Source organism: Lutra lutra, chromosome 9 (genome assembly GCF_902655055.1).
Source record: "Lutra lutra chromosome 9, mLutLut1.2, whole genome shotgun sequence".
NCBI classification, from domain to species: Eukaryota; Metazoa; Chordata; class Mammalia; order Carnivora; family Mustelidae; genus Lutra; species Lutra lutra.
The window spans coordinates 15,149,901-15,173,088 of record NC_062286.1 but is presented as its reverse complement, the minus strand read 5'-3'; the positions used below and the strand labels follow the sequence as shown (position 1 = coordinate 15,173,088).

Here is a 23,188-nt window from a genome sequence, read left to right as displayed (position 1 = left end):
ACCTCGCCGCAGGCACCGCCGGCGGGAGCGGGAAGACAGAGCCCGGAGTCCCCTCGGCTGGGGCCGGGGGTCAGGGCTGCTGGGGCGGCAAGAGAGCGCAGGGCGGGCGGACTGGGCCGGGGGGTTCGCAGGCCTGAGCGCAAGTCTCCGGAGAGGCGGAGCGCGGCCAGGAGGCGCCCGGCCTTGCCCACCCAGACGAGGCCCGGCGGGGGCCTCCGCGGGCCGGACTTCGGGCACCGCGCCGCCGCCGGCCTGCCCCAGACATTCCGTTTCTGCCGCCGGAATGCGCGGACAGGAACCCGCGGGTCCCGGGCGCCGCGCCTCGCGGCTCCACCCGCGCTCCGGCGGTGGGCGGGGCGGGGCCACGGGTGGGCGGGGCGCGGGGCGGCGGGACCTTTAAATTGGCCGCCTGGGCACGGGGCCCAGGCTCTTGGCTGTTGGAGCGAGCGAACCTTCGACGACGACACCTGCAGAAGTGCGGAGCCCGCCATGCCGCGCCACCTCTCGGGACTGCTCCTGTTGCTCTGGCTGCTGCTGCTGCTGCTGCCGCCGACCCCCGCCGCCCCCGGCCCCCTGGCCCGCCCGGGTTTGCGGAGGCTGGGCACGCGGGGCCCAGGGGGCAGTCCTGGGCGCCGCCCTGTCCCTGCTGTCCCCACCGGCACGCCCTATTCCGGGGCCGGCCAGCCCGGCGGGGCCCGCGGCGCAGGTACGCGGGGGGAGTGGGACCCCCGCCTGGGAGGGACGCGAGCGGGCACCGGAGAGGGACAGCCGGCAGGAGGGAGGTGGGGAGGACCGGGCGGGAGGGATGGGTGGCAGGGGAAGCGGGGCATCCAACAGGAGAAGCCCCGTGCAGCCGCCAAGTGTTCCTTCCGTCCCAGCCTGAGCCAGACTGCAGTGCAGGAGAAAGAATCCCCTCCCGGATGAGACCTGTGGGGAGACTCGAATTTGGGTCGCGGAAGCTCAAACTCCAGCCACTTCCCTCTGCAATTTGGGCCTGGAGGATGGGGCAACGTGGGAACACAGGCGGCCTCCCCGCCTCTGTGCCAACCCCTACCTCTCTGTGCAGCTGAACAAACCCTTCCTGAGAGTCTGCCTTTAGTTGTCTGGAAATCACTTCACCTATAGCCCAAGATCAGGGTGACCCTCCCTCTCCTGGCCACACCCTTCAAGCTCTCTCAGTCCAATCTAGGATCTGGACCAGAATTTGGGCTGGAATTCACACCAGGGAGTGGGGGTGGGAAGCCAAAAAGGAAACCAGAGGGGGCCGCTGGATGGCCCCCCACCTCTCTTGTAACCATCCTGGTATCCACGTCTTCTGCAGCTGACCAGGTGTTCTGCTTGAACTGACTGGGTCCCAATCCCAATCTGTACTCTCTTAGATCCTCAAACACCCAAGACACTGAGTCTTTGGTGAACAATTTTCCATTGCCCTTTTGGTCAGTAGTTGGTTTCTGGGGCGGAGGTTCCTAGAATAGCAGAGCTGGAAGACCATCCGTCACAACCCCTAAAAGCATGTAAATTGAGACTTACCAAATGACCCAGCAATTCTGTCAGAGCTCAGAACAGAACTCAGGGCTCCAATATCCCACACAAGGATCTTTCGCAGCTACAACCTACCAAGCTCTTAAAATGGGTTTACATAAAATTTTATCTTCATTGCCAAAATGTCCAGTTTCGGTCTTGCTGAAGAGGAGAGGCTGCACCAAACCATTTTCTGTGTCTCCGGTCTCATTCATGCCTCAGGTTGATTTGCTTTGTCTATCCCCTTCTGCACCTTTCTGGATAATGTTGAGAAAGAGCACAAAGGATTCTTTCCTGCATCAGCCCCAAGGGGCTGGATTTGAAATGGTGACAACATTGTCTTTGAGCCAGGGAGTACCAGGATTCATTAGGGTTAAATTTAGGGGGTAGCCTGCTTCACTCCAGCCCCGGGTGGTGGGGTTGGGCAGTGTAGGGATGCCTTTCTTCTAAAAGGTAACCTTGCCTCTGGTCTTGACCCACCTCCCTTGGGGATGGGACTGGGAGAGGGAGGAGGGGTTCCTCAAGGGGCGTTTGAGTTCCCCCGCATTACTTGGATCCAAGCTGATCTTGAATGATAATCCTTTAATAAACATTACGTTTCACCCTTTCCCAAATTCCCTCCCTTTTTTGCAACCAGAAATGGCTATGCTTTCCTATGGGCTTTTATTTCTAGCAGAACTATAAAAAATCAGCATAATTTTAAGTATGGAAATCTTTTAGGAAATTCAGATTCTCACTTTCTTGGTTTGTGAGAATCAAAGTGCTGCTTTCTAGTAGTGGGAATGAGATTCCAAAACAGTGACGTTGCAGAGGGAGTCCAAATCAAGAAGTAACCAGATGCTCAAGGAATTTCCCGTCATCTGAGTCAAGCCCCTGTATTCGTTTTCTATTGCTGCTGTAACAAATTAGCACAAACTCAGTGACTTAAAAACAATACACATATATTATCTAAGAGTGCTATAGACCAGAAGTCCAACACTAGTCTCAGATGTCTAAAATTGTGTCAGTAGGACTGTGTTCCTTTGGGAAGGGTCTAGGGGAAACTGAATCTTTGCCCAGTTCAGCATGTAGAGGTTAGAGGTTACCTTCACTCCTTGACTCATGGCTTTTTCCCTATTTTCAAAGTCACGGAAAGAAGTCTGGGTCCTTCTCACATCTCATCACAGTGATCTCCTCTCCTGCCTCTCTCTTTTTTACTTTTAGGGGCCCTGTAATTGCCTTGGATCCACCCCTATAATTCAGGATAAAATCCCCATCTCAGGGTCATTAACTTAATCCATCTGCCAAGTCTTCTTCTCCTCCTCCTTCTCCTTCCCCATCCCTCCTCCTCCTCCTTCTTCTTCACCTTCTTCTTCTTCTCCTTCTTCTCCTTCTCCTTCTTCTCCTTCTCCTCCTCCTCCTTCTTCTTGCCATGTAGAGTAACATACGTCCAGGTTCCAGGGATTAGGACATGGATATTTTGGGGGGCAAGGGAGCTTTATTCTGCCCACCACACCCCTTGTAGCCTCCATAAAGGATTCCATGTGAGAAGGATGGGATCATGCACATATACCATAACAACATAATCTTGACATGAGTCAGGACAAGATTTGGGTATTTGGGTTGTCAAATATGGGTCTCATATCGACATGTATTTTTCCTTTTATTCTAATTATGTACAAGAACCTACATCCATGTCCAGGAAGGATTTTCAATAGGATTCCTCTTCCTTGCTCCTGATGCATGGTAATCAAGGGATGAAATGAAATTTGGGAGGTTTTTTTTTTTTTTAAGATTTAATTCCTTTTGACTTAACTAAATACATGACATATAGCATACTTCAGGGCAGTAGCTCAAAATCAACAAGCAGGATGTTTACTAGGTACATGATATAATGTTGATTTTTTTTTGTGGTGGAAAATATGGTTTCAGAGAGAGGCAGCCATTCAGTGAAAAGCCCCTTTAGGCTGGGAGTCAGGAAACCTGGAGTCCCATCCATGACCTGCTGTTTACTGGCTCACCCACCTTCCAGAACCTCAGGCTTCTCACCTGTAAAATGGGTATAAAAACAACCTCTGCACCTCTGACTTCACAGGATTGTTTGTTTTGTGCCCTAAGATCTCTAAAACGTTATTGAAAGTAAAGTATGATTTATTTTCTTAATTGAATATGTCCAGGAAGCAGGATAAAACCAAGAGGATAGTTTTCTGTTTTTAGAAGAAAACTCTCTAGAGGCATCATTCCTGTTCCAGATAGGGCTTTTTCTGTCACAAACTGTCTTATGTAGGAGTTCGTTTTGAATCCATCTTTTTCCCTTAGTCACTGAGTAAATTGCCTTCTTACACTAGCATTACCTTCCAGCCCCCTGTCAGGAAAAGAAAGAACCCCAGTTGATGCTTCATGCCCAAGCATCAGTTACATTTCCATTTAGGACTTGGTGTGTATGACGAGTTGTGTGTGTGTGTGTGTGTGTGTGTGTGTGTGTGTGTGTGTAGAGGAGGAAGAATGACTGGAGAAAGATGTTTAGTAACTGGCTTTCCTGTCAGCCAGTCCTGACTTTTGGACTAGATTTTGGTGGCTAGGAGAGAGAGTTTAGGACAAGATTGGGGGAAAAGGAAGAAAGAACAAATGAAAATGAAGATGTGTTTGTTTTTTTTTTAAGATTTTATTTAGGGCCACCTGGGTGGTTCAGTTGGTTAAGTGTCTGTGGTTGGCTCAGGTCATGATCCTGGGGTCCTAGGATGGAGCCTCGCGTTGGGCCCCCTGCTCAGTGGGGAGTCTGCTTTTCCTCCCTCTGCCCCTCCCCCTTGCTCATGCTCTTGCTCTCTCCCTCTGAAATAAATCAGTAAAGTCTTAAAAAAAAAAAAAAAGATTTTCTTTGAGTGAGAGAGAGAGGGCGTGAGCTGGGAGGAGGGAGAGAGGGAGAGGGAAAATCAGGCTCCCCTCAGCAGGGAGCCTGATGCAGGGCTCTATCCCAGGACCCCAGGATCATGAAGGTAGACCCTTAACCAATTGAGTCACCCAGGTGCTCCAAAGATGTGTGGTGGTGTTACAAGGAGCTTGGTATTTTTTTTTTTTTTTAAAGATTCATTTATTTATTTTAGAGAGAGAGAGAAAGAAAGAGAGGGAGGGACAGAGGGAAAGGGAGAGAGGATCTCAAGCAGACTCTGTGGTGAGCATGGAACCAGCGTGGGGCTTGATCTCACCCTGAGACCATGAACTGAGCCGAAACCAAGAGTCAGAGCCTTAACCTACTGCGCCTTCCAGGGGTCCTGGTGCTTGGTACTTTAGGAAAGGTACAAGCTTCTTTGCTTTTGTAGCCCCAGGGCTAAATACATGGTAGGTCCCCCAAAAGTATTTGGTGAATGAAAAAAATGAAAGGGGTGACTACAAGAGTTTGGAGGGGCAGAGGGGAGAGACAAGTGGACAGCTCTGCTCCTGAAAACCAGACACGCAGAGTTGGAAGCATAACCGACGTGGATCAGATTGTCATTCCTCTTCTCACCTTTAAGTATCTCAGGCTCACGGGGCCCCAGAGTTCACTAAACCTGATGAATGATGAGAAGGAGGGGGCACTTAGGGCTATTCTGGGTGCAGTTTTTGTCCCATTGGTGGAGGAGTAGAAGAAGGAAGCTTCCAGACAAGCACCAGTGTGTTTACCTTGAACTCTGCCATTGCTTGAGGTGTGTGAGGCCTGGACAGGGCAGCGAGGCTATTCAAGGCCACTGTCCCATTGTGCCATGGCTGAGGTGCCCAAGAAAGGTCTGGAAACCATTCATTCCTGGGAGGCAAGCGGAACCTTGGGAGCAATGCTGAAGAAGAGGGATGAGGCTCTAGGGGAAAGTTTGGGGTTCAGCCAGCCTTAGCCAGCCTATTGGAGAAACTTCTCCCCTCTGTGTAAATCCTCATTAGGGAATTTGGAAGGACCTTGGTGCTTTTGGCATCTTTTTTTTTTTTTTAAAGATTTATTTATTTATTTGACAGAGATCACAAGTAGGCAGAGAGGCAGGCAGAGAGAGAGAGAGGAGGAAGCGGGCTCCCCGCTGAGCAGAGAGCCTGATGCGGGGCTCAATCCCAGGACCCTGGGATCATGACCTGAGCTGAAGGCAGAGGCTTTAACCCACTGAGCCACCCAGGCGCCCAGTGCTTTTAGCATCTTAAGGGAGTATGACGGTCTTGGGGGAAGGTAGCAGACAGTAGGGTCTCCAACCCCAGGGCTCTTCGGGTATGAGGACCGCCCCATTTCCGACTGGGATCACGTCATTGCTCAGCTGTGCCCGTCCTCCACACCCTTCTTCGCAGGTGTTTGCAGGAGCAGGCCCTTGGATTTGGTGTTCATCATCGATAGTTCCCGCAGTGTGCGGCCCCTGGAGTTCACCAAGGTGAAGACCTTTGTCTCCCAGATAATTGACACTCTGGACATTGGGGCGGCGGATACACGGGTGGCAGTGGTGAACTATGCTAGCACCGTGAAGATTGAGTTCCATCTCCAGACCCACTCAGATAAACAGTCCTTGAAACAGGCTGTGGCCCAGATCACACCCCTGTCTACAGGCACCATGTCGGGCCTGGCTATCCAGACAGCGATGGATGAGGCCTTCACGGTGGAGGCAGGAGCTCGGGGGCCCACTTCCAACATCCCTAAGGTGGCCATCATCGTGACAGACGGGAGGCCCCAGGACCAGGTGAATGAGGTGGCGGCTCGGGCCCGGGCGTCTGGTATTGAGCTCTACGCTGTGGGCGTGGACCGGGCAGACATGGAGTCCCTCAAGATGATTGCCAGCGAGCCCCTAGATGAGCACGTTTTCTATGTGGAGACCTACGGGGTCATTGAGAAACTCTCCTCTAGATTCCAGGAAACCTTTTGCGGTAAGTCTTGCTCCCAACTAGAATATTCAGATATTGTGTCTCCAAAGAAAGAGATTTATTCTTTTTCTTTTTTTTATTTTTTTGGTAGAAACTTTATGGAAAACTAAAATATAAGCAGTGCTTTTCTTCAGTTTTTTACCAGCTTAAACACACTTTGTTGGTTTAGGAATATAGAGTTGCTTTATATATAACTTGGTTTGCTCATAAAAATCTTCGTGTTTGCATTAGAAGTGTGAAGGTCTAGAAATATCCAGGATAAATGATCCTGCTGTTCCCTGATGGGGTCAGAAAAAAAATAAAAATAAAAAACTCAAGACTCCTCTTTTCTCCCCTCTGCCCACAACTCCATTTTCCCCAGATATTTTCTTTAGCTTTACCATCTCCGTCTTTAACAGAACTCTGCTTGTTTTCCTGCCGAAGACAGGGAGCAGCATCTGTCTGCCCGTGGAAAGATCTGCGGGCTTTCCTGTGTAACTGTCAGTTAGGGTTTTGCTTATTCTCCGGATCCTCTAGTTTTCAGATTCTGTTCTTCCTCCGATTATTCTTTGTGGAGGGACAGGATTAAGAACGGGGGTTGGGGGAAGGGTTGAGATTTCAGTTCACTTGGGAGATAGCGAGAAGCAGATTTTTAAAAAAAGGATTGTTACTGTCCTTCTTTCTTTTTTCCTTTAGGATGCAGTTTGAATATGAGCATGCTAAATTTTTTTTAAAGATTTTATTTATTTATCTGAGAGAGAATGAGTGAGAGAGAGCATGAGAGAGGAGAAGGTCAGAGGGAGAAGCAGACTCCCCAAGGAGCTGGGAGCCCGATGCGGGACTCGATCCTGAAAGTCCGGGATCACGACCTGAGCCGAAGGCAGTCGCTCAACCAACTGAGCCACCCAGGCACCCGAGCATGCTAATTTAATTGGAATTTTTAGCATGAATCAGTCAAATCCATGAATATGAATCCAGTTAAGGCGGGGCTTTAATCTTAGCCACTGATCAGAATTATGAATGTATGAGACGCATACTTTATTTTTAGGCTTGTTTTTTCTTTTTTAAAAAGATTTTATTTATTTATTTGAGAGAGAGAGCAAGCAAGCACAAGCAGTGGGGAGGGCAGAGGGAGAAGCAGACTCCCTGCTAGGCAGAGAGCCTGATGTAGAACTCGATCCTAGGACCCTGGGATCATGACCTGAGCTGAAGGCAGACACTTAACGAAGTGAGCCACCCAGGCACCCAAGTTTCTTTTTTACTTTGTATGCATCTATGTTTTGTCTTTGTATCTACCCATATTCATGCTTTATTATTACTATTGTTTTTTATTTATCATTTAGAGATACAGTCTTTCAAAGCCTTCTGTGGAATTATCCAAACAAGTGTGGGCAAATTTCTAGTTCAGGTGAATTTTAAAATGTAGATACCGTTTGCTGTGTAAACTATGCCCCATCTCTTTACTCGATACGCATTAATTAATCTGATGCACTGATGATGCATGGATAAAATATTCCCTCCATATTATTAAGCAGTAGTCTGGGGATGGTGACGAGACATGAATTAGTAATTACAGTTGCAAATTTCAAGGAGGCTTTATATTGAAATTAATGTGGAACTCAGCAATCACCCCAGTTTGTCAGGAAATGGGAGATGAAGTCTTGGTCTCGAGCAAAGTTTGGCCTCAACTCAGCCAGACCTGGCTGGTGGCCCCTTGTCTTTCCTATCCCAGGACACTGGGCCTTCACAAGCTGTCCTTGGCATTCATTGGTTTCTCAAAAGAACGTGGCTTTCTTTCTCCCAGGAAAACCCCCTGTGCTTGTGGGTGAGAGCTTTTCCATAAAGACGCTGGTCTGTGGCAGAGTTGGGTCTCAAAGCTAGCACCTGGGGTTGGGCTTGAAGGCCATAAAGTAGCAAGTGGTGAGTGGCAATCTTTTCCTTCTGGTACAAAAGATCTGCTTGTTCTGGGGGAAAAAATGTCCTCTCTATGGAAAAGAGACTGAGGGGCAGCTTGTTGTAGTCAAAGGGTTGGAAAGATCATTCCATGAAAAGGCTCTTCTTGGGAAAATATTAACCTTGATCTGTTGCCAAAGCAGTTGAAGCTGGGTTACCTGCCCAAGGGTGCCAGCCTCCTCCAACAGGCCTCCTTGGTTTCTCAGAAATGACTAAATTCATTGATTCTTCTTTCAAAACATGTTACTAGGAAAAAATATCCAACGAGATATAAACACCTCCAGGAGTGAAAAGGTGGGGCTGCGGCTTCGCTGATGTAATCTTGTTTATTCTGTTCTTCCTTTTGTTTTTACCTGCTCGCATCGAGCATGTGAGTCCATGCTCCTTGCAGATGCTAGAGGCCCTGAAGTTGCACACATGTACGTTTAGGCTCCCACACCCCTGCTGCTCATTTGGAAGCGGTTACCTGCCTTGCCTTCCACTGTCTGCATGCTCAAGTATGTATTACCGCCCCACTGAGTTCCAGGCGGAGGGACATGCCTGTGTGTGAATTCATTTTGACACACACTATAGAGCCCTTGGAAAGCAGATTCTGGCCCCAGCAGGACAACTAGCTCATAGACTTTCCAGAAGTGCACTGTAGTTCTCCCCGTTTCTTACAGTTGGGAAGTAAAATTCTTTTTCCTGGGCTAGGTGGAGACATTGAATAAAACATCAAGTTGTGTGACCATGTGAGTGTTTGCCTTCAGCTCCAAATTCAGAATTTCCTTTCTCTTTAAGAAAGCTGAAACAAAATCTGTAATTTTAAATTAGTAGCATCATTCGTGTAAGAGTGGTGTTTCCAAGAAGCCAGAGGCAGAAGACAAAGGGCCATTGAAAAGGAACCAGAGGGTGATGTCTTTTTGACAGGGAAACAAGTATCTGGAACATTTCTTATGTGTTGATACTGACGATTGTCTACTTCTGGTGGGCAGCTCTGGACCCGTGTGTGCTTGGCACACACCAGTGCCAGCACGTGTGTGTCAGTGATGGGGAAGGCAAGCACCACTGTGAGTGCAGCCAAGGATACTCCTTGAACGCCGATCAGAAGACATGTTCAGGTGAGGCCCGCTTTGGGGAGCTTGCCTGACTGGGACTCAGCTAGACACCTGCCCTCCAGGTTTGGGTCTGGCATTACGATTTTCTCTTAACTGCCTTTTGGTTGGTTCACGGTTGCTTATCAATGTTTTTCCTCTAAAATTGTTGGAGAAAAGTGAGGTAACACATGAATCAGCATCTTTATAGTACTTATAATTAGTTTTCAAGAAAAGGGTTAGTAGGGAAATGGGTTAGTCAGGAAGGGGGCCAGAACTCTCAGTCTTTTTGAGGATTTTGGAACTATTCCTGGATTTTACTTAATTAAGTACAAGCTGCTCCTTTGTCTCTGAGGCCAGAGCTGCTCGCTGAATTTAGACTCAGAAGAAAGTTTAGAGAGGTTCTCACTCATCTGGTATATGGCTACTCACATAAAATAAGTAAAGATAGGATCTATGTCCATTTTTTTTTTTTTTTAGTCCTCAAAAAAAGTCTTGAGAGGAAGGAAGCTTAGAGATCATTTAATTCAACCTACTCATTTTATAGATGATGAACTTGAGACCCAGGGAAGGAAGACGACTTACCCAGGTCATGGGGTCTGTTAGTGAAAGAGCCAGCACAGAAATCAGTTCCCAACCTCCTGTCCTGAGGCCTTTCTGTTGTGCTAGGCCACCTCTCATTTTAATAGCTGTGTGTGTGTGTATGTGTGTACGTGTGGTGGTGACCCATAATTAATTTACCACGTTTTCCTGTGTTTCCATTTGTCCTGATGGTCTTTTGACAGCTATCGATAAGTGTGCTCTGAACACTCACGGTTGTGAACACATCTGTGTGAACGACAGAACTGGCTCTTACCACTGTGAGTGCTACGAAGGTTACACCCTGAACCAAGACAGGAAGACTTGTTCGGGTAAGTGGAGGAGGAGGCTTTCCTTTTGCTACCTCCCCGTCTGCATTCCCCCCCAGACGGTGTTGCAGGGGTAAGGCACACTGACAGGGCACATGGTTGGTTTTTCTCTCTTGGGCCTTGTAACCAGCCCTGGCAGTGCTTTCCAAATGCTAAAGACAGTTTAGTAAGTTAAAATCAAAGAACGCTCCACAAGATACTTATTAACTACAACGGGATAAACAGTTCCTTCGTGGTGGAGAGAGCTGGCAGACACCCCTTCAACCAGGTGATCAGAGGGAACCCCACTAGTCATGATCTGCAGTGACATCATGCCTCTCCTCACACGATGTCCTGAGGGCACAGTAGCGCTTCTGTTGTCTTCTTTAAATATTCAGCCTCAAGAGGAAACTTCAAACAAACCCAAACTGAGAGACATTCTACAAAGTAATTTTCCAGTGATTTTCAAAGCTGTCAAGGTCATGAAAGGCAAAGATGGAGGAAGTGTCCCAGAGAGGAGGGACTAAGGATATGTGACAGTGAAGTACAATGTGGACCCTGGATTGGGTCCTGGACCGGAAAAAGGGCATTAGTGGTAGAACAAATGGCAAAATTTTACTTAGATCTGTGGATTAGTTAATAGTATTGTGTTAGCGCTAATTTCCTGGTTTTGATAATTGTGCTATGGTTATATGGGATGTTGACACTTGGGGAAATGGGGTGAAGTACAGAACTTTTTGTACTGTTTTTAGAACTCTTCCATATGCCTGTAGTGGTTTCAAAATGAAAAGTTTAAAGACAAAAAAAAAAATTATCATGTCCATGTAGAGAAAAGTGCACTGAGTGACAGTTTGGGTCCAGAGTTCTGATGCTGCTCTGAGTCAGCTGGTCTCCTCTGGATTCAGCTTCTTCACTTAGAACAGGGAGGACTGAATTACAGTTCCTTCCAACTCAAATTTGGCGTCTTTCTGAATCTAGTGGAATTAGCCTCACAATTGTTGGTACCTCCCTGATTCAGCGTAAATTCAATAAACCTAAAAGGAATGCTTTAGTAATTATTTATGTACTTAGTATTTATGAGATACTTAGATCATAAAAACTCAGTCTGGATGATTTTGAAAAAGCAGTTGGGAAAAAGGAAGAATAAGGATTGTGTGTAGGATTTTGCTAAACACCGCTAACTTCTGGTATCAGCCCATAGTACAGATGGCTGTGGAAGGTTTCCAATAGGTTTGCCTCTTACATATTTCTAGCCACAGGTAAGAAGATTTCTATATATGGGTAATAAAAGACTTCTCCACTTTTAATTGCTTTTCTCCTGGAATTTTCTTTGGTAGCTCAAGACCAATGTGCCTCTGGTACACATGGCTGCCAGCACATTTGTGTAAATGACAGAGATGGGTCCCATCACTGTGAATGCTACGAGGGTTATACTCTGAATGCTGACAACAAAACGTGTTCAGGTAAGGTCCACTCAACAAATTCTTTCCTAGCTGGCTCTATCTATGGCGGTGAAACCAACTAGCAATTGATACAGCAAGAGACTCCTAAAGATACTTAATGAATCAGACTCTACACCTTCTATCCTGCTTATAAACTAAGGCACACATTGCTCAGACGGCAGTGAGCTCACTTGATTTTGCAAATATATCTCATTTCAGAAATGGGTAGGGAGTGAGGGATATGAGAAAAGCTAACTGAATGTAGGATCCTTATCCAGGAAAATGTTATAGCTCTGTACGCTGGGGACTTGTGAAGCAAATGGGAACTTTAGAGGAAGTCAGTTGAAAACAGTAACTACTTGGTGTGATAGGCTGAACTGATCTTTTTCCAATTAAAACTTGCCCTGGAACTTTTCTGTAGCGTTAATCTTAAAGCTGGATCGTTTTAGTAAAGGAGACTTTGTCAATGACTGAATTAGACCCACACAGATCTTCCAGTAAATGTGAAGTCAGTTGTTCCCTGACGATTTCTAAATGATCAGTCTTCTGTGAATCTGAGCCTTATGTCTTGGCAAATCCTCATTAATTTGATTTAAACTCACTGGCAGAGCAGGGTGACATTTATAATGTAAAAACACTTCTGAGAGAAATTCCTGCCTCTCAAGGCTGTGTTTAATTTTGGCCATTTTATTAGATTTTTATATATATGCTCCTGTCCCTTGAGGAGAGGTATTATGTGACCTTTTCAAGAGAGACTAAGGGAAATGGCACATGACCAATGCCCTTAAAAAAAAAATTAATTAAAGAGGACTGAGCACCTATTTTGTTCCCAGGACTGTGCAAAGCCCTGTGGGGATGTAAAGAAGCACATTTTCTGCCCCGGGGCAATTTACAGGCTGGGTGCAAAGAGAACCAACACCTTGGGGAAGCAGAGACTAGGCAGGGAGAGGGATGGACAGTAACGTAGGGCTGTGGAAGCCGGGGAGGCAGGCTGTCTGGGGAAGGGTGCAGACCATGTGGGCAGCAGGTGGGCCTCGAGGGTGGTGGAGGTTTAGACAGAGGACCGCAGAGCTGGATGGCCAAGGGGAATGGCTTGTGTTGGTTTGCTCTGGGGGTAGGACCAAGTCAGTTGGGGTGGAGAGGCCTCATGGCTGCGCTTCTCAAATTGGTTACAGGTACCCCACTTGGTAGCTTAAGCAGCCAGGGTCATCGAAGACTTTGAAAAAGAACACTAAAATTTACATTTAAACTAACAGATATTGGAGCACCTGGGTGGCTCAGTCATTGGGGGTCTGCCTTCGGCTCAGGTCATGATCCCAGGATCCTGGGATTGAGCCCCACATTGGACTCCCTGCTCAGCAGGAAAGCCTGCCTCTCCCTCTCCCACTGCCCCTGCTTGTGCTCCCTCTCTACCCCTGTGTCTCTCTCTGTCAAATACATAAATAAAATCTTAAAAAAAATAAACTAACAAATATTATGGAATAAATGGAATGTTTTATTAAAAAAAGAAGTCCAATAAAATGTTCAGTTACGGCAGACTATTCCAGGCCATGCTCCGAGGTCACAGTAGCCAACTTCTTCAGTGCCTACTGGATGCCATACATGGTTGTAGGCAGCTCAGACACAGTCACACCTTTATTATTGCTCACAGCACCTATATGAGGAAGCTGAGGCCCAGACAGGTTAAGCAACTTGCCCATGGTCACGCAGCTAGTGAGTCACAGAGCGAGGATTGGAACCCAGGCACTTCCTCTGGTGGTTACTCATGTGATCGCATGCCAAGCTATCACATTTCACGGTTGTTGTATGTGGTTGTACAGCACAGGGCAAGACTAGATGGCGGAAAGTTAGAGGGTTAGGAAGGAATATATCTATGGAGCCCAGTGCAGAGCAGTGTTTATAGACTTTAAAGTAATAAGGGCTACTGTTCTGAAGCTGGGGTACATAACATGGGTCATATCCCCACTAGGGGCCTGCTTTTCCCCCTGTTGGGCAGTAGTACCACAAGGCTTGTAGATTAAATATGGAGCCCTAGAGCAGGGCCGGGGGTTGAGGCATGACCGTTGTTATCTATAGGGCAGCTTTAGGCTGGGATGAAGGGAAAAGTGAAACAGTCTACTGTTCTGCCTTTTTTTTTTTTTTTTTTTTTTTAATTTAGAGAGAGAGTGAGCAAGCATGCACCTGTGCTGGGACAGGGGCAGAGGGGGAGGGACAGCAAGAGAGGGAGAATCTCAAGCAGACTCCATGCTGAGCGCAGAGCCCCCTGCAGGGCTGGATCCCACCACCCTGAGAGCATGACCTGAGCCAAAACCAACAGTTAGACGCTCAACCCAATGAGCCACCCAGGCACCCCCGACTATCCGGCATTGTGCTGGAAAAGTCTAAAGTAATGAAGGGGACTATCAGTGTTAGAGTTAGAAAGATACTCTATGGATACACTATGGAGAGACTTGTCTTTCACTCAAAGCTCTTTCATAGGCAATAGTGGAAGTTTCCCATGTAAGTTTCCCAAGTGTGGAGGGACAAGCAAACAAGCAAACAAACTTGGTTGGTTCCTGCAATGGCAGAGGAAGAACTTGTGTCCCCCGGGGAAGAATTTCTGGGTTTATTAAAGGAGACCTGCTGTTTTCACTTATCCTGGGCCCGTCTAGATGTGGAATGAGCTGAGCATGGCACTTTTTAAAAAAGATTTTATTTATTTATATGACAGAGATCACAAGTATGCAGAGAGGCAGGCAGAGAGAGAGAGAGAGGAGGAAGCAGGCTCCCCGTTGAGCAGAGAGCCCAATGCAGGGCTCGATCCCAGGATCCTGGGATCATGACCTGAGCCGAAGGCAGAGGCTTTAACCCACTGAGACACCCAGGCGACCCCGAGCATAGCACTTTGCTCTCCACTCAGATTTGGGCCAGCCGTCTTCCTCCTTGTGATAGATTTCTGGGACAGATAATAAATGCTCCACTCTCCAAACCGACACCTCCCCTCACCGTCATCACTACTGTCACTACCTCTGTGTGCATGGGTGTGCCGGCTGGTGTCTTCTGTCCTGCTTTGCACCCTTTCCAGGGCAGCCCTTGGTCCGCACAACACGCACTTTATGTGCAGTGTCTGAGTTAGCTCCCTGTGCCAGTGGGTCCCTAATATATTGTTTCTGGTGATGGTGAAGATGGTCCCTGTGTGGCTGGAGATGTGGGAGGCACTTGGAGGCATCCAGAGAGGCCAAAGGTAAGTTCCAGAATGTAATCAGGACTCGGTCCAGCGCCAGCACTGCAGGCAGGAAGAAGAGAGGAGGCACCGCCATGTATCTGCGAGAATGAAAAGGCAAGCGGGGAGGCAAAGGTGGGACCGGAGGGATGTGAGATGTAGGAAGGGACAACGGGCGTTCTCCTGGAAGGTGGAAGCGGTGTCGCTGGCCGGGGTCGGGTTCATTCTCAGCACCTGTTGTGACTGCGCTGCAGCTTTTCTCTCCCGGAAATCTGTGTCTCCTTCCGCGCTGTGACCTGGGACTATTTTCTTTCCTGCCCCGCGCCGGGGTAGTTCGCAGCAAGTGTGCTGGAGGCTCGCACGGCTGCCAGCACCTGTGTGTGGACGACGGGCCCGCGGCCTCTCACTGCGATTGTTTCCCTGGCTACACCCTGAACGAAGACCAGAGGACGTGCGCAGGTACGGACTGTCCCTGCCACCTGTTTGGTTTGCAAGGCTCGTCTTCTAGGAGGCAGCTTTCCTCTCTAAGGCCTAAGCGCCGTCCCGTGGGGTCCGAGGCCCCAGGAGGCTCGCAGCTGTCTTCCCAATGAAGCAGGTGTCCCCGCCAGCCATTCTTCCCCGTAGGATTCCTTCCTCTTCGTTTTCCTTTCTGATAACAGTCTCCTCCTAAGTGGGATTGTTGTTGTTATAGTGATGGTAAGATACACCTGACGTCCAATTTCCCGCTTTAACCATTTCGAAGCGTCTAGTCCAGTCCCACTCCCCATCCGCAGAGCTTTATCATCCCAGACTGAAGCTCTGTCCCCATCCCCTTCTTTCCCCGCCCGGTCCCCTCTGCTTTTCACCCTGTCACTCCCTTTGCCCCGGGGCTCCCTGCTTCCAGGTCCTGGGCTCCACCCTGTGCACACCTGGCTATGCTAGGAACGCGCCCTGCCTGTGTACATCCTTCGCTGGGACCTCCTTCCCTCACCACTACCGCTTGCCAAAATCCAAAATCCAAGAACCACATCCTTGCCAATATTTGGTTTTGCCTCCTAGAGGAGGCAAAAAAGTGTCTCCCTGTGGTCTTTATTTTTTCATTTCCTGGCTACTTCCTGTATTTATTAGTCATTGGAGTTTTTTTTTTTAATTGGGAAATGCTACGTATGCCCTTACTTTTCTCTTGGGTTCTTTGTATTTTTCTTACTGATACGATGGAACCCTGTGCGTTTCTGGATATAAATTCTTTGTTGTTTTATGTGTGGCAAATATCTTTTAGTGTTTCTATTTTTACTTAAATGATGTCTCTGCAACAGTATTCATGATATTTTAGTTCTTAAGTTGTGTGGTCGCTTTATGAGTGTTTATTTTTATTATGCTTCATCACTTGCCTGAGTGTTCTCTAAATTGCTTTGTTTGAATCAAATACTACACAGTTGTGTTGGTATGTTTGTTTAATTGAAGAGGTCTAGTTCAATTTTACCCCCTCTACCAGAGCTTCCCTTTTCCTTCCAATGAGCTTGGTCCTCTTTCAGCCCAGGACACCTTGTGCTGCGGTGACTTGTTCCTTCAGTTGTTCCATCAACCCTTCAGTCAGCAGAGCGCCTACTATTTTCTGGGCCCTGGGTGTATAATTGTGAACAGAACACGTATGGTCTTTGGTAACAGTCTAAGGGGAAAAGACAAGGAAATAGCTATTTATAAAGAAGAGCTGTGAGAAAAGAACAGGGTCCTGAGCCCATGAGGGTTGGGGGACCTCCTTCAGGTTGGGAGGGGCTCTCTGAGGAAGTAACATCTGAGACCCGAGGACCAGTGGTATTTAGGTTGGAATTGGGGAGCTGGAGGAAGAAGGGAGAGCAATGCCAAGGACTGCCTGATGACTTTAGGGGGAGAGGAGGGAATGGGAGAGGAGAGGAGGGGGAGGTGGGGAGAGGGAGGGACTCGCCTGGTTGCCAGCACCTGTGGCAACCACCACCTGCCAGGGAAGTGTGGTGTCACTTTGAAGAGGGAGGCAGGGGCTGAGTCATGCTGATCTTCTGGGGCAAGAGGAAGGAGTTTATATTTTGTTTTATAGAAGATGGGAAGTCACTGGAGAGTTTTGAGGAATGGGGCGGCATGATTCTGTTTACATTTTCACAAGTTCCCCTGGCTGCTGTGTGGGTCTGAGGGGCTGACGAGCTGGGCGGGGCAGTCGGAGACTGTTGCGGTGGTCCCAGGTTGGGTGAGGAGGGGGACAGTGGTGACGAAAGCAAGCTGATTCCAGACACCTTTCTGAGGCAGAATGAACAGGATTTGGTGATAAACCAGATGTGGGGAACAGGCCGGGAGACGAATGAGGATGGCTTTCCTATTTCAGACTTGGTCAGAGTTTGAGACTTGTGTGTTTATGCTCCTGGAGACAGTAACTTCCAACCCCTGGGGGTGGTCGAAGTTGTCTATATTTCTGGCATCTTCCATTGCACCTGACAGTTACTAGTAGATATTTCTTCACTTGAAGTATGGAACCTCTTCTTGGGGAGGGTGAGGATAGTAGGGAAGAGCTTGCTTTTAGGACTTGAATGTATCAGGGTACTAATATCTAGGCTACCCTATCTAGGGGTTTAATCCTCAGAGAACTCAGTCTTGGGGCATTTTTCTTCTCTTGGAAGATGGGGATTCCAGCCGCATTTATGTTGGGTTACGTCCTGACCACATTTGCCTAGCCATTCACTTCTTTGCTCAGCAAGCATTCATGGAGCTGCTCTTCTAGATCTAGTACTCTTTCAGGTCTTGAGGAAGGAACTGGGGACATACAAATGTTTTGTACTTTGTAGTGTACAAGTCTTGCACATCATTTGTTAATTTTAATCCTAAATTTTTATTTTTTGATGCTATTGTGAATGGGTTCATCTCCCAACTTTCAATTTTGCTACATCCCAATTTAAAAATTTTCTGTGAGTGTTTTAATTAGACTACCCCGCTGAGCCATTGTCCTCACAGAACTTACAGTTTATCAGGCAAGAAGCACTGGAAAAGCATCATGAGTGCCAATTATATGCTCTGCACAGGGATGATGGGGATGTACTTAATTTCAGTAGATACTTTCTGGCTTACCGACTGACTGACTGAGTGATTTGGGCTGGCTGTCCCTAAAAGCCAACAGGATTTGGACAAGTAGATAGATTTTATTTGATCAAATGAATTTATGGTTATCTTCATTCTATATCCTATCTTTGTAGAATGTGGGAGAAAACAAAGGAGCAAAAGACCATTCTCTGTCCTCAGATGACAATGAAAGATTATACATGGGAAATTACTCTTATTTCTGTTAGGCAACTTTAGGGGCTCTGATAGTAGGGAGAGCTGCCTCATTGCATTTTAGAAAGAACTAGGAGTTAGCATTATCATTCTCCCAGGTTCTTTGCTTAAATGCTGATACAAACCTAATTTTTACTTCCAAAGTATTTATGGGTAAGAATTAGAACTCTCCATTCAGACCATTCAATAGAATAATAGTCTGTATAGGAAATCAGGAATTATCTACTTTTAATTCTTGAAATATTTTGGCCAAAGAGAGAATTCTTTTCCTTATTTTCATTTCTTAATAGGGACACAGTACCATAATAAGATTAATTCCCTTAGGTCTGCATTCTTGGCTCCCCCCTACGTCAACTTTTTAAAAATTTACTTTGTATCATAGGAAGTTTCCAAAACTCACAAAAGTAGAGAGAATATAATGAACTCTCATATAGTCAATACCCAGGATTGAAGATTGTAAACGTTTCCCAATATCTAATTCGGTTTCTCCTGTGACATTAGTATTTCAAAGTATTTCCTCCTCTTTCTGTGTACTCTTATATTCCCTTACCTCCTTGAACATATATTTAGTTAAGTCTTAAAAATGGAAGGACTGAATTACAGATTTCCTGATTTCTATGGTTTCTGATGAGCTATAACATTTTGTGTACTGTCGTCATCAGCCATTGAAGAAGCACGAAGACTCATCTCTACAGAAGATGCTTGTGGGTGTGAAGCCACCCTGGGCTTCCAGGAGAGGGTCAGCTCATATCTGCAGAGACTGAATGCCAAACATATCCTTTCTGGAAAGGTTTCTGCTTTAAGCCACCCTAGGTAGTACAACTGAGCCAAACATTTTAGGACATTCCGGAGGATAAGGACCCTATTCACTACGCTTTAAGACGCGCAAAAGCAATATAGTGTTTATTTTTTTAGAGTTCTTTTAAAATGTTTTAATAGCCTGTTTGGCCCATTTAACATTTACATGCTAAAAGCTGCCTATTTCTTTCTTTAGTGCTTTTCCATAGCAGCTTCTGCCGTGTTATTAACAGATGGAGCTCTTATGCTATGATTCCTTCACATGGGCTTTCTTAGTTCAGAATCTGTAGGTGTACAGGAGGTAGCTGATTAGTGAGGAGATGGCTCAGACGACACATACTTTACATAGGCTAGCCAGCTGGTCAAAAGCAGATTTCAAAATGTAGCACAGTACCATCTAAGAAACTTTCAAAATCAGTTTTTTTTTTTTTTTTAAGATTATTTATTTATTTATTTGACAGAGAGAGCACAAGTAGACAGAGAGGCAGGGAGAGGGAGAGGCAGACTCCCCATTGAGCCTGGAGCCCGATGTGGGACTTGATCCCAGGACCCTGGAATCATGACCTGAGCTGGAGGCAGCCGCTTAACCGACTGAGCCACCCAGGCACCCTCAAAATCAGTTCTTTAACTAAAGGAGTAATTCAGGAAGAGTACTTTTTCTTAGCTCAAGTTAATAAAATCCTTAAATTGGCCTAACAAAAATGCTCCAGGGGGTCAGCCGACATTCTCTGTTCCCATCTCTCACTTTGCATTGTCATTCTTCTAACTTTACAAAAGGAAGGCACACTTTATCCAACCTGAGTCTGGTAGGGTGAATTTCTTGGAAGGGTAAAATCTCCGGAAAGCCAAACAAAGGGATAGTTCAACTGTTTTTTCATCAAGGTTTCATGAACTCCCCCAATTTCTTTCACTAAAAGACATTTTTCCAGTGAAATTTTGTCTTTTATTTTTAGTAATTTTATGTCAACATTTATAATTTATTTATTTGATCAATTATGTGCTCATAATAGTTGTAATGATAATTCAACCCAGATGATTAAAAGAACTGGGGCCCTTATGGTCAAAGAATATTAATTTAAAGGTAGTTTCAATATAAATGTATATGTGCTTATTTGTATAAATTTACCTCAGAGAAGTCTCAGGGATCAAGAAAAGATTTTCAAGATTCAAAGTAGAATAAAATTCTGTGGAGAAAGTGGAAAGGAAATACAAATTCCTTTATTTTAAATATTTGATTTTTAAAGATGGATAGTAGGTGTCCATTTGTATGGTGTTTATATATAGGATACATTTGAAAGACTAATTTAGATTTTATTTTTTATTTATTTTATTTTATTTTTTAGTTTTATTCATTTGACACAGAGAGAGAGATCACAAGTAGGCAGAGAGGCAGGCAGAGAGGCAGGCAGAGAGAGAGAGAGAGAAGCAGGCTCTGCACTGAGCAGAGAGCCCGATGCGGGGCTCGATCCCAGGACCCTAAGATCATGACCTGAGCCGAAGGCAGAGGCTTTAACCCACTGAGCCCCCCAGGTGCCCCTATTTTCTTTTATCTTGTATTGAAGTGTTTGAAAGTGGTTTATGTTTTCTGATGTCTAAAAATAAAAGGCGTTGGCCTTAACAACTAGCCACTCGATGATATTTTGGGCAAGTTGCAAGCAGATGCATATGGACAAATACATCGTTGAATTACTCAGATTTTTTCACCTGGAAATACGGAGAGCTTGGTCTATTTAATATTTTTGCATACTTCAATGTTCCTGCTAATAATTTGCCATTGCAAATGCTTTAATATTACTGGATAAGTAGTATGAGGATCTTCTGGAGAATCAGTAGGAGATAAACGTTCACATCCTTAAGAGCAAACTTTAGTGTCTCTAAGCTATGACTGTGAAATGATTCGTAGGGAATAGAATGAAAAGTTTGGTATTTCTTTATTTACCAATTGAGCCATTTAATTTTTAAATGTTTATATTAGTAAGATAACCATTCTTACAATGGGAACTTTTGAACTATTTTCTCTTGATAGTATTTATAGTATAAACCAGTTTTATTATTGAGAGTGTAAATTATACAAGTATTTACACATAAAAAAGTTCATATAATTGAGGTAAATATAATTTAGAACTGTTTCTTTAATGCTTTGTTTTTTGCTCACTTTTTGCTGGAATATCACTGAAGCTGTGATCAGTGGATTATAATACACATATATCAAGTGAACACTACATGAAATATTGTAAGAAACACATAACTAAAGACTTTAGTTTTGAATTAAGTGTTATAACTTCTTACCAAGGACAAAAAAAATCCTACATTATCTTTACTGTTTCACTTTAGGATCCAATCAAGAAAATTATATATTTATAAATATTGATCTAACAAGTAACAACAAACCCAATGTCGCCATTTTAAAGTTTAAGCTTAATTTTTCTTCACTTACATATTTAGTATATGTATTTTATTTTTCCGCTTGAAAGCTTATAGCTCTTAGGAGAAAACCGTCCTTTAAATTGTGACTACTCATTTTTTCTGTTTGTATTGTCTTTAGTATAATAAAAAGTTACTATCTTTATATATTATTGTCATGACTTTTTTTGGTGACCCATATCAATTTCATCTATTAACGTATTTCCTTAAACTGAATTAACAAGTATTGAATATATGATGATTTCTGGTCAAAGGACTCAATGTTGTAACTCTTACTATAATTTAATTTCATACTTTTAAGGTTAAAAATGTAAGTTCAGGTTAAATAGGCTTTTATCAAGAATGTTATGGGAGGGGGAATAAAACAAAATTATCTAAATTTGGATAAAATAATGAAGTATAAAAATGTAAGCACTTGAAATGTAAATATAACTTACAGATGTAAACCTAAAATCAGTCAAAAATCTAGAGAAACTTCAAAGGGAAGAAACAAAAAATAAATATATCAAGGCAGTGTATATTATATGAAACATACACTGTCATTTCTTACCATTTTTGAAAGGTGACTCAAAGCAGTATTATTTTCCAAACTTCAACACAGGATCAGAATGTTGTTACAGAAGGAATAAATGACAGCTCATGTGCAAGCACTAGGGGAAGGTACTTAAAGAGGTGATTTTTCAAGAGTGTGACCATCTCTAGTTTCATCTCTTATACTTCACCGATTGATTGGAATCCATGGCTTAGATAATTCTGATCTGTTTCATGAGCCCAGTATAGGGAGCTCATTGTGCAGCCATGCCAACATATCTTCAGAATCTACAGTCTGACCTTGAAAAAAGATACACATTTAAAAACAAATAAATTATCTGAATGGGATGACCGTTAAGTTTGGAAGTAATTTCTCAGGCAGACCTGATTTGTACATTTGGCTAGGCACAATTGGCAGAGAGGGTAGGAACATCACAGGACATATAAAATGGCCTCTGACGCACAAAGCATATTGGCTTGCTTAGATGGGGGCACCATAGTGAAGACATTTCCCTTTCAAAGGAAAATCTAATTTTAGCTGAGGTTTAGATTTGATGGGAAAGGCATTGGGACCATTGTCAATTCTTGAGTGTGCTGGGTGAGGCAACAGACCACTTCAAAGATCTGAATATTATTTGCCTGAAATGGGGAAAGACTAAGTGGGGGAATTAGCAGCTGCTGCTGCATAAAGTACGAGATAGCTTATGCAATTCAACAGCAGGAGTCGCAGAATATGGTAAAAGGGAAAATCAGATATAAATTAAAAGATAAGTGAGACTAAAATAATTTTCATGGGAGTTTCTGCCCTGTGCCCAAACTGCGGTGCTTTGTAACTCCAACCATTCAAAAAAGACAAGGGAGAACTGAAGAATTAAGGTAGGAAAAGAAGAAAATAGAAAACAGTCGACCTCAGGCGAGAAAATACCAAACACCAAACTTAATGATTCAAAAATGGAAGGCTATGCCCCAATGGCAATTATATGCCGCAAAGGCCCAAAGCTCATGAACCACTGGGCTGCAGTAACAGCTTAAATAAGCTGTTTAAAAAGTTCTAAAACAAACAATGACCACAATCTGGCAAGAGGGTTCTCCAATCCCCGAAGGCGTAGGGGAAGGATTGCGCCTTCATTTGGCAGAAAGCGCCAGTCCACCAAATACTGTAAATGCCTTTCCTTTTCATAATGCTGGGACTTTGGGGCTTACAAAACACCCAATCATCTTGACCTCATCTGAATGAGCGCCTTTGATCCTGAGTTG

General features: G+C 45.1%; 1 protein-coding gene across 3 annotated transcripts; it reads left to right on the top strand.

Moving 5' to 3' along the window:
- The first annotated feature begins 453 nt into the window (after positions 1-453).
- Positions 454-21,539, top strand: MATN3 (matrilin 3). 3 transcript variants are annotated; one of them, XM_047747006.1, is made up of 8 exons: positions 454-706; positions 5,803-6,369; positions 9,273-9,398; positions 10,157-10,282; positions 11,596-11,721; positions 15,236-15,361; positions 18,841-18,951; positions 20,606-21,539. In XM_047747006.1, exons 1-8 carry the CDS (start codon positions 490-492, stop codon positions 20,659-20,661), a joined length of 1,455 nt encoding a protein of 484 aa, XP_047602962.1. In that variant the 5' UTR covers positions 454-489; the 3' UTR covers positions 20,662-21,539. The 3 variants fall into 3 exon arrangements, with proteins under 3 accessions (XP_047602962.1, XP_047602963.1, XP_047602964.1); XM_047747007.1 differs by lacking the exon at positions 9,273-9,398; XM_047747008.1 differs by lacking the exon at positions 15,236-15,361.
- The last annotated feature ends 1,649 nt before the right edge of the window (positions 21,540-23,188 follow it).